The sequence below is a fragment of the Zootoca vivipara genome, chromosome 1 (genome assembly GCF_965207765.1).
Source record: "Zootoca vivipara chromosome 1, rZooViv2.hap1.1, whole genome shotgun sequence".
In the NCBI taxonomy this organism is placed as follows: domain Eukaryota; kingdom Metazoa; phylum Chordata; class Lepidosauria; order Squamata; family Lacertidae; genus Zootoca; species Zootoca vivipara.
Window position 1 is genome coordinate 15697347 of NC_142582.1, and position 10592 is coordinate 15707938.

General features: G+C 42.1%; 1 protein-coding gene across 6 annotated transcripts in view; it reads left to right on the top strand.

Annotated features, from left to right (window-relative positions):
• Nucleotides 1–10119, top strand: part of HIBCH (3-hydroxyisobutyryl-CoA hydrolase) — a 70449-nt gene extending 60330 nt beyond the window's left edge. For all 6 annotated transcript variants that reach the window (XM_088676168.1, XM_060281387.2, XM_035136099.3 and 3 more), the window contains exons 12-14: nt 4579–4698; nt 6373–6406; nt 9337–10119. In XM_088676168.1, the coding sequence (XP_088532294.1) occupies nt 4579–4698; nt 6373–6406; nt 9337–9452 (270 nt within the window). In that variant the 3' untranslated portion in view covers nt 9453–10119. The remainder of the gene's footprint in view (nt 1–4578; nt 4699–6372; nt 6407–9336) is intronic.
• Nucleotides 10120–10592: the final 473 nt, after the last annotated feature.

Consider the following 10592-nt stretch of genomic DNA (forward strand, 5'->3'; position numbering starts at 1 on the left):
AGCCAGCATGCTGTCATTACTGAGTAAGCTTGCAAGGATTTGCCAGTTTGGAGGCTTTCCACAGTCATATTCCCCCATGGATGCATTTTTCTAAACCATGGGTATGTGATAGTATTGTTTGCTTCCAGCTAGTCCTCTCACATATTGTAGTTTTGTCCAAGGAGTTTCCTAGTTTTCAACTTTCAGTTAATAAACACTGTAAACAGAAGAAACCATTGATTAGTAAAGCTGTTGTTTTCCAGGAGGATCCCTTAATCTGGGGCAACTTCAGTTCCACCCCTCCCTTGAAACCACAGCTGTTCATCTGTCATTAATCCGGATGCTTCTTTCCTCAATGAGATGGGAAGCGGGAATTGGGATATGCAGTTTGACCAAGTATTGCGATTGGATTGTTCCTGTGTGCCTGGATAACGCTTCGCATGCTGAATTTTCAGTGAGTCCCCCACTTGGTGTGTGCTGGGGTTTTAAACTTCATATGCTGTTTCTCGCCAGAATTCAAACTGGCCCAGCAGAGAGCATTTATCATCAGCACAGTGCTGTAAGAGGCAGGCTAATCTCACTTGAGAGATGCATTCTCTCTGGGTAGCTTCCAGTCTTCCTTATGTTCCACTGACTGACCAGTTTTTTCTCCATACTCCATTCATTTCCTAGGCCTGATTATAATTTCCTCTTGGCGCAATATCTCTGTTACGTTGCTGCCGTGATCATGTCCAGCTTGCAGGCTTTCCACAGGTCTGCTACCACTATGAGAACAGGATGGTGGACTAGGTGGGCCACTGTCCTGATCCAGCAATCTTGTAATAGGTTCTTAAGGCTCAGTGACTCACTTTTCTACAGCATACCTACCACTGATGCTCTTTTCACTTTCAGCATTTTTCTCCTTCCTGTCTACCATTAGATCCCTCCACCTTGAACCTCTTCAGCATTCTGCATACAGGAAGTTTTCAAACATGTTAACTCGTCAGGGATACCTTGCCCAGGAAAGTAGTGTGGATGTTACATCATAAAGATCAGAGATGAGCCAACCTTCCCTGACTTAATGTTGGCTCGGAAATGAGGCAAACTATTTCCCCTCCAAATATGGAGAAAAGGCTAGGCTAATTTCTGAACCAATCCAAGTTTGCTGACCGTTTTCCTGGTTGCAGCTGTTCAGAGTAACCCCTTTGCAAAATTGTGGAGTGCAGGAGTGGCTAAACTTTGTTGTTGGACTACAGCTCCCATCATCCCTGTCTGTTGGCCATGGTGGCTAGGGTTGATGGGAGTCTAAGTCTAGAAACACTGGGGGCCACAGTTTTCCCCACCCCTCACATGGGGTGCTTTGAAAGACTGCACTGAGGAAAACTCTTGCTGGGTGCAGGGAGGTAGAAAGTACTGCCTGGGTGCTCTTATCCCAAGGATAATCAGTGAAACGACATTTCCAATGATTTCAATAGGGAGAGTTAAAGAGGCTATTTTCCTGCAAACAGCTGGGAGGGGGAAGGTAGCTGACTGCAGAAGATTCTTTCCTCCATCAACCTTCAGTGGTGGGTTAGTGTTTGCCCTCCACTGAGTGTTTTTGATTTCCAGCGTGGTGGTAAACTCAGAAGTCTTCTTTGACCTGGAGAATTTGAGAGCTCTTCTGATGCAAACATCACAGAGCCCTTAAAGCTCATCCTCAGGCCTGAGCTTGGTGAACTTTGTCAGTGCATCTCTTAAGACTCATGGCTTTTTGTACATATTACTGCAATTTTTTGGGAGGTGAGGCAGCATTCTCAGGTTGCGGCCAACTTCCTCCATCCCACATTATATGCAGGCCTCTAGGGATTTAACTCTGGACAATGCGTAGGACAGGCTTGCAGCTACTTCAAGTTACCACTTGGCACAGCTTTGTAATACTTTCCCGATTTGAGACATGAAGATAGCATATACATGCTCCTCATCAATGACTTTTGCAAATTCCTGGATAGGAAGCAACTGGAACGTTAAAAAAGGCTGGAAGCAGATGCTGTTAACTGGGGTTTGTTTCCCCCCAATGCTTGTTCTTTCCTTGTCTCTGCTATCAAGCCAGCTGGTGGTGATTCATGTATACAAAACCAGAGGCACAGAACTGTGCTGCTAGTGCTTGCGGGAGTTAGCAGATGTAAGGACGCAGGCAAAATGGGTCACTGCTTTTATCAGCTGGCGTCTGGAGAGAGGGAGAGCCCTGCGTGATCAGGAGCCAGAAACACTGTTGATGCTGAGGCTGGTTGGAAATCTGCCATTTGCCCCTGTGGGTTAAGCGTTTAATATCCCCATTGAAAACAGCAGCAATAGGTGAAACTCACCATCTGCCACTTCCCATTTTGCCAGCAATGTGTATCTTTCAATGCTGAATGCTGTCCGCTTGGATCTTTCCAGTTTCTCTGTTTCTTACATTCCTGTCATAAGAGAGGAGATTTATCCCCTGATCTCTGTTCCTGGCTCAGCTAGGAAGCAGGCTTAAGGCAGTACTTCATTCCTCTGCTCCGGAAGTGCCAATTGAGACAAAGGCTGAAAGGAAGAAGCCCAGTTTGGTCTCCAAGGCTCATCTCTGACTCCTCTTCCAGGAGAGGAATGTTAAATGGAGCACATTCCTTGTTGTATGTATGCTGAAAGTCCATTTTCTCATAGGCCAGGGTCCCTGGAGGGCAAAGGTCTCTAACAGTGCTAGCCAGCTGAATTAAGAGGTATGAAGATGCTGCTAGTGGAAGTCTTGCCCTTTCGTATGCAAGTTCTAGTCCTGCAGAAGCATCATGGTGTCATTTTCCTATGGAAGATGTCTTGCCTGAGAGAAGTTTGTTTCATTTGCTGAGCATTCAGGATCCAACCTTTGTCAGTAGCCAATCCTGTGGCCTCTGGTTGTAGAGTTTCTCCACAGGATTTTGGGGGCATCAACTCTGAATCAGATTCTCCCTCTTGGGGGCTCTTTTGTATATGGCATACCCCAGAATTTCCCTCTGCCCCATACCTTGAGAGAAGATGTTGTTTTAAGTGGTGACTCTCTTTTCTGAATATTAGTGGAGAAACATTCTTTCCCCACTTGTTTTAAAAATTCTTAGGTGTGTGGTTTCCCACATAGGTATCTTGCTCTGTTTATACTTCTTCATTAAAAGTTCCGTGTTCTTATACTTTGCTGTTCCGGAGTGAGGGTAGGGGGTCCCCCGGTTGAGGCCTGTTTCAACTTTCTTCATCCTGGTCCTGTGGATGTGGACTTTCCACTTCCAGAATACCCCTCTGCTCATCCCCATAAGGGAGATTCACCAGATGAAGACAATATCTCATTTTCTGAAAAATTTCAGCCACACCCACGGCTTTTCTCCTCTCATAAATAAAATGCATGCTTTTCCTTTAGCATCTTTGATTAATGATTTACATGTTTTCACAGCAAATGGGGAAACAAACTTGATTTATTAGGCTTTGTCACTAGTAGTCAGATGTGCTGGCTGTGTCACCTGACTGTATAAAGTAGTAGTAAATCATAATTAATGATACCTAGGCAGAAGTCCAAAGAACTACTTTAGATGTGCTCAGGGAGACCCCCCCCCCGGAGTGGCAGAACTAATTGTGCAGCATTCTGGATCCAGGTTTTAATACTTCTGGAAAGCTTTTCTTCCTAAGTGCTCACAGTGGTACACATCTTAGTAGTTCTTCCAACAACCTTTTGGCTCTTGATAACAAAAAAAGTGTACAGCCCTTTGTAAGGCTATATCCTCAAGCTTTCTTTTGGTTATAACGTCTGTAACGTGGACCGGAGAGACCAGGATTCAAATCCCCACTAAGCCATGAAACTGATTGGGTGACCTTGAGCCAATCACTGTCACACAGCCTAACCCACCTCACAGGGTTGCTGTGAAGATAAAGTGGAGAGGGTAGGAGGGATAGTCAAGTATGCCACTTTGAGCTGCTTGAAGGAAAGGTGTGATATAAATGTTATAAATATATAAATAATACATAACCTGATATTAAGACACACTGTAGTCATTTAGTTCAAAGAGCAAGCAGAGTCTCTAAAATGGGAACAGTGCAAATTCAGTTAATTGGAAATGCCCAGTCCTAGGTATGTAAACCAACACGATCGCAGAAGTCTGTTAACTAGTAGTTCTAGCCTGCTGTATCTTGTATTTCTTGTGAAATGGCCCTCTTGCCAGCTTTATACAGGATTGGATCAAAGACCTGTCTAAAGGTGTGGGTATAGTTTCAGCATTTGCAAAGCCCACCAGGAGAAAAATAATAGAACAAAGAGCTTTAGAAGGGAGGGTAGGAGAACTTTGAGAAGTATTCAGTTGCACTCTTCAGAAGTGCCATCTCTTTATTTGGGGGTGGGGTGTATATGGAATGTCAAAGAACAATGATTACCTTTCATGAATGAAACATTGGATGGATTTATTCCGGTCAAGTATTTTGAAAAGGAACAGCGCACCTAATGAACTTATACTATCACATGCTATGTGACCTTTACAATTACTTATGTAGCGTTAACGTGGAAAGACAGTCTTGTTTGTTTCCGGGTTCCTGCGACGTGCAGCTCCCCCTCCTCTGGAAACTGAAAATTTGCCTTGGGAATGTTTTATCTTTCCACAGACCATTACAAAAATGTCTCCAACGTCGTTAAAGATGACCTTGAGGCAGCTTAGAGAAGGAGCTTCCCTGAGCCTGCAGGATGTGTTCACCATGGAGTACAGGCTGAGCCAAGCTTGCATGGTAAGGCAGCTTACAGACCGGTGTCATGTATTCATAATTCAGTAACTAGGGTCAAGCACCTAGCTTCCTGGTTCAGAAGGGTGATTCCAGCTGATCTTTGTGCTCAGGGTTTGAGTAATAGCCAACCTTAGTCATACTTAGAGTAAACTCATTGAAATCAGTGGCCTTAAGTCCGTGGATTTCAGTGAGTCTCCTCTGAGTATGCCTAGCATATATAATCTTCTGACAAACTGCATAATGCCAAATGGTATCTGTGCCACTTCAGTCCATTTCTTTGTTTCCATGGAAGGATGTGTATTCCAGATTTATTCTGCTTTCATGGCACAGAATGGTTAGAGGAATTTTTTTTAAAAAAATGCTGAAGATCAGACGACTTTTCTATAGAACATTCTTCGAGAAAAGGGGGAAGAGAGACTTGGGAATGCGGAGGGTGGTACATTTCTCTCTCTGCCCCTTCTCCAAAGGAGATGTCAGCATTTGAGCAGGAGAAGATCCAGAAAGGATTCAGTAGTGGTTATTCACTAGTTAGCTACCAAGGGTATGTTTGAGGTATAGGAAACATTTATTAAAATAGATTTGATGCTGAAAATACTGTATAAGACAACTGGGTGTATAAGATGACCCCAACTTTTCCAGTTAAAAAACAGAGTTTGGGATATACTCGCCGTATAAGAAATATGACCCAGCGTATAAGATGTTCCCCAACTTTTGAGAAGATTTTCCTGGGTTAAAAAGTAGTCTTATACGCAGGAATATACAGTATTTATATTTAATATTAAAGAAGTGGTGAGACTTACATTCTGTTTGGATTACTGTAATGCACTGTTTGTGGAAAGTGTTGGAAACTGCAGTGAGCCCCAAATGCTGCAGCCAGATTGCTGACCAATAGTTAAACTGTTAATTCCAATAGCTCCACTGGCTATTGTCCATTTCCCAGCAAAATTCAAAGTGCTGTTTATGACCTATGAAGCTTGGGTCCAGGCTATGTGAAGGACATTATCTTCCTATATGAGTCTGCCCAAGTTTTGAGATCTTCAAGGGAATCTTTTCTCTTAGTCCCATCACTTTCACAGACATGTTTGGTGAGGACACGAGAGAGGGCCTTCTCGGGTGACTGCTCCCAGATTCTGGTTACAGGTAGGTAGCCGTGTTGGTCTGGATCGAAGTAAAATAAAAAAATTCCTTCAGTAGCACCTTAAAGACCAACTAAGTTTTTATTTTGGTATGAGCTTTCGTGTGCATGCACACTTCTTCAGATACAGTGAAATGCCTGGAAACTTCCATTTCACTGTATCTGAAGAAGTGTGCATGCACACGAAAGCTCATACCAAAATAAAAACTTAGTTGGTCTTTAAGGTGCTACTGAAGGAATTTTTTTATTTTGCTCCCAGATTGTGGAACTTCCTTACACATAAGCTCAGGCTCTCCTCCTCTCTGCTTTTCTTTTTGGACTTTTTTGTTCAGTCAGACCTTGGGTGCTGTGAGCTGCTTTGGGCCCTGCACTGGGAGAAAGTTGGGATATAATTTAAATAAATGAATACCATACTGAAATTTGGCTTACACGTGTTATCTAGACTACATTTAATTTTAATTGCAATGAGTAAAATATAGGACTTTATATCTCAAAGTGTGCTAGGAAATTACTGTATTATGACGAGTTATTTTTTCTTCCAGCGAGGCCATGACTTCTATGAAGGTGTCCGAGCAGGTAAAGTGGAGGCTGGAGAGGCCATTTCAACTTCCTAGCTTTCGTCCCACTTTTTTTTGCTTTTGTATAGTTGGTAGTAGCCCATTTGACATTGCCTTCTTGTGCTAGGTTTGCAAAATATTTGCAAAACTTAGAAAACCTGCTTCCTGACACCTTCAATCCCCAGGCCTGTTTTTTTTTAAAGATGCCAGGTCTATTGGGCATCTCTCTGAATCCTTGCTTTGTGGGTAGCAATTCATTTGCTTTATTATATATATTTTGTGGTGAACTGCAAAGTTCTCCTTTCAGCATTAGTGTCAGTTGTCGCATACGTTTTCTGCTTGGCGCAGATAATCTAGAACAGCAGGCTGAAGGCAGTTGGGTTAGATGCCCGGCTCCTAGTAAACTTGTCAGAATACCAGCACAACTCTCAAGACTGCATCACAGACCAGTGACAAGTGACAAATCGGAGGTTTTCATTCCCGATTGAACATATACTGGGGGAAAAACCTAAACGTGTGAGTTATCAGGACTCAATATTTGTAGCACCAAAATTGCATTTTGCTGTTCCTTAACTATTATATTTCAGGACACCTATGTTGTTCAAGGGAGAAAGGGCACAGTGAAGCACTCCTGTTGCATAGCCTCTTTGGTAATGCAAGGCAGTTGAGAATGGGAAGCAGAAGCAGGCAGGCAACTGAGATTTGAATGCTAATATAAACCATAGTGTTGACTTGGGTTGCTCTGTTTAGGAACATCAGTCAAATGCGTTGGGGCTTTATTTTAAAAATGAGATTGAACCGCTAGTGCAGTTGTTTTAGAAATTGCACCAATATGAAGTCCCACAGCAAATGCAGTAAGCCGTCTCGAGTCACAAATTTCTCTAGAATAGTTGTGAAATGTGAATATTCAGTGACCTTACCTACCTGACGTACGGTTTAACTTTTAAATGATGCCAATACTAATGATGTTAAAACAGTTATTGAGTGCTCCAGGCAGAATTGCTTACGCCATTGTTTTACATGGCCAGTCATTCTAAGAAATAAGCAGACAACCCAATTAACTTGTTTTAATTAATTCTTAACTCTTTCTGGAATCAGCTGCCTCTTCTCAGCCTCAGATCCCCCCCCCCAAGATGAATTGTGGATGTCAGGGCTGGAGAACCTGCCAGCACAGTTAACGTGGACCCTCCCCCACCCAAAATAGGCTTGAAAGAAGTATTGCTTCTTGTATAAGTTTCTCTGATTTGCAGACATAGATGATGAGATTGCCTAACACAGATGAGGAAATGGGACATAGTTACAGGATGGATATACTGTACTTTGAATTTTATTTTAATTTCCGTTTTGCTAAGTTTATTAATCTGCTTACCAACTGTGGATAAAGCAAAAAATTATGTGCAAGTATTGTGTTAAAGGATTAATAATGGAAGTGTTTCTAATGCAGTTGCTCTACTTCTAAGGCTACTAGCATGTAATTGACTGCATTAGCCATTGGGGGGTGGGGTGGAAATGCAAGCAGTGACAAGATGGAAGCTGGAGTCCTCATACAAAGCAGACAGAAATACCAATAACTGTGATTCATATTGCTAATGTGCCAGGTTATTAAAACCATCTAGGAGTCAGACAAAGGGCAGAACCAGATTACTTGTTGTGCTGATCTGCATAGCCCTGTGAAGTGCTGACTGAGAAATAAACATTCAGAGCAGCTGTAGATAATCCATTTTCTATTTGAATAGCTTGACTCTTTTTGACCTGAAGGTTGACTGCTACCAAACTAGGGTTAGAAGTGTCTGCTTTCACTCTCAAATTGTCACTAGGTCAATACAATTTCTAACCTTATTACACTGTGCTCATGCAAGGAAGATTGGCTAGTAACACCCCTCCCCTCACAATAAAGTTATTGGCACTTGATTTTTAACATACATTGATACAGCAATGAGGAACCTGTGAGCCTAATTCGGCCAGCCAGGCTTCCCCATTTGGCCCGCAAGACTCTTTTGGCCAATCCATACTTACCTGCAGTGCACCTGATGTTATATATAGCAGATGTGAACAGGTATAGATGTGGCTCACTCAGCCAAAAGCACAGTTTGCAGGCACTGCTGATCACTGGCACATGAAAAGCCTTGTGCCTTTGCAGTTTGATTTCAAATTCCTCGCCAAAGGAAAATGGGTCATTTGACATCATTGTGATATCAGGCTATTGGCAGGCAGGCAGTCTCATAATCTAATAATACAGCAGAGCTGGGAAGCCTTTGGGATGGGATTTGGAGAGCAGCAGCACCCGGAAGGTCACATTTCCCGCATTCTTTGGCAAGAGCAATGCAGCCCCCTGTAATGAGTGCTGTGCACTTTAAAGAGGGTTTGGTCTCCTACTTGCTGTTGGATAAACGAGTCTTCTTTGCTAGCTAAGCATAATAAGCCTTCAGTGAATGCTTTGTGACATTTTAGGGAAAGCTTCTCCCCACTTTTCCTGTGGCAGGTGTCATAACTAAGAGGCCTCTGTAAGTCTTGTTTGACTTTCTTTTGAAACATAAATCAGCAAGGATCCTTGGGCCCTTTGCATTGATATGGACTTGAAAGATTAATGCCCATGAAGCATAGCAAGTTTTTGAAAAACAAACATAAAAATGATCAAAATGTGGCTATTAGGAGTGAAAAGGGGAACCCATTATGATCACTTGGTCTGACACTTTGTATGGCAAAAGTTCAATGCATGCATCACAGGCTGCTGGGGGTTTTTTTGCTGACTGTTTTGTTCTCAGCCATTCTATTCCTGGAGATGGGAGTCCAAACAGTATTTACTTCTCCATTCTCTGCAGAGAATGCCCAGACCACCTGTTACATCCTGATGTGCTATAATAGTTTGTTCTCGATATTTATTGGCACCTGCTTCAAATATTAAGGAAGGTATCTTAATGAGAATATTATTTTTGTTTTCTCTGGTAGTGATAATTGACAAAGATCAGTCCCCAAAGTGGAAGCCAGCCGTTTTGGAAGAAGTAACAGATGAATATTTGGACTCGTGCTTTAAGTCTCTTGGAAGCGGTGATCTCAAATTATAATAGATTTGGACTAATACTTTGCCTGTTTTAGTTCTAGCTTTTGCTTAAAGCAACTAATGAATAATTTTGCATCTGGCATATTTGGATAACTGGCATTGAGTGAAATGCTCATTGCTGTTATGTCAAGTACTGGAGTCAAATATTGGTCTAGAGGGAATTGTTGGGGCAGTGCTATCCAGGGGTTAGCCAAATATCCTAGAGCTTTATCACCTGTGTGTGTGCATTTTTACTTTTCCATGTAAAATGAACAAGATTGTTTCATATAAAGACTCTGATATCCTTGAATCAACTAAATGTTGGGTTGTTTTAAAAATATATTTATATGCCATTCTTTAACATATGTTTTATAGTTGGCTTATGAGATAAAACAAGAATTTAAAATAATCACAATTACCTTTATCATAATGTATGGAAACTTAATCAATCCAGATGGATGAGCTGTGATCCAAAAGACTTGAAGTGAACGAAAAGAGTGTTCTAACCAAGATATCTTTGCCACTGCTAACTAGTTTGTCCTGATGAGTCAGGAGCTGATTTGTTGCTGAATGGACAGTACATGTGAGATACATGAAAACCTATGATTGCATTTTTGGGGGGCTATTAGATGTATGACTTAATTGATTAAACCTGCTTGAATATTTACATAAAAATAAGATCTGATGGAAAACATGTACTTCCTGTGTTTTTGTTGCTAGGTGTATGGAGGAAAGTCTCCAACAGGTCTTGTCAACACCAACCAATCACCTCATTGAATGGCCTCTAATGTTGACTTAAATGTCTCCATCTTGAATTATTTTTAGGCCACCCTCCTGTCCAGCCACTTTATGCTGAGTATTGCTTGAATCTCCCTTTGTTTTTAGCCAGGAAGAATAAGTACACCTTGTGCTTCCTGTCTCATTGTGGCACTGGCTCCATTGCCTGAATAGCTAAGAGATGGTTGGTGGCTGTGCTTGTCTGGCTCACTGGACTAATGAGTATTGATAAATTTATCTCTTGGCTGTCTGAAAAATCCCATGAGTAGTCAGAGGAAACGGCGTCAATCACTCACCTGTCAGATGTGCAGAAGCCTTGCCTCCTGGAGGCCCGGAGACCTGGCATCATGCAAACTGCTTTTTGGTTCCCTTCTGGAATTTCATGGGT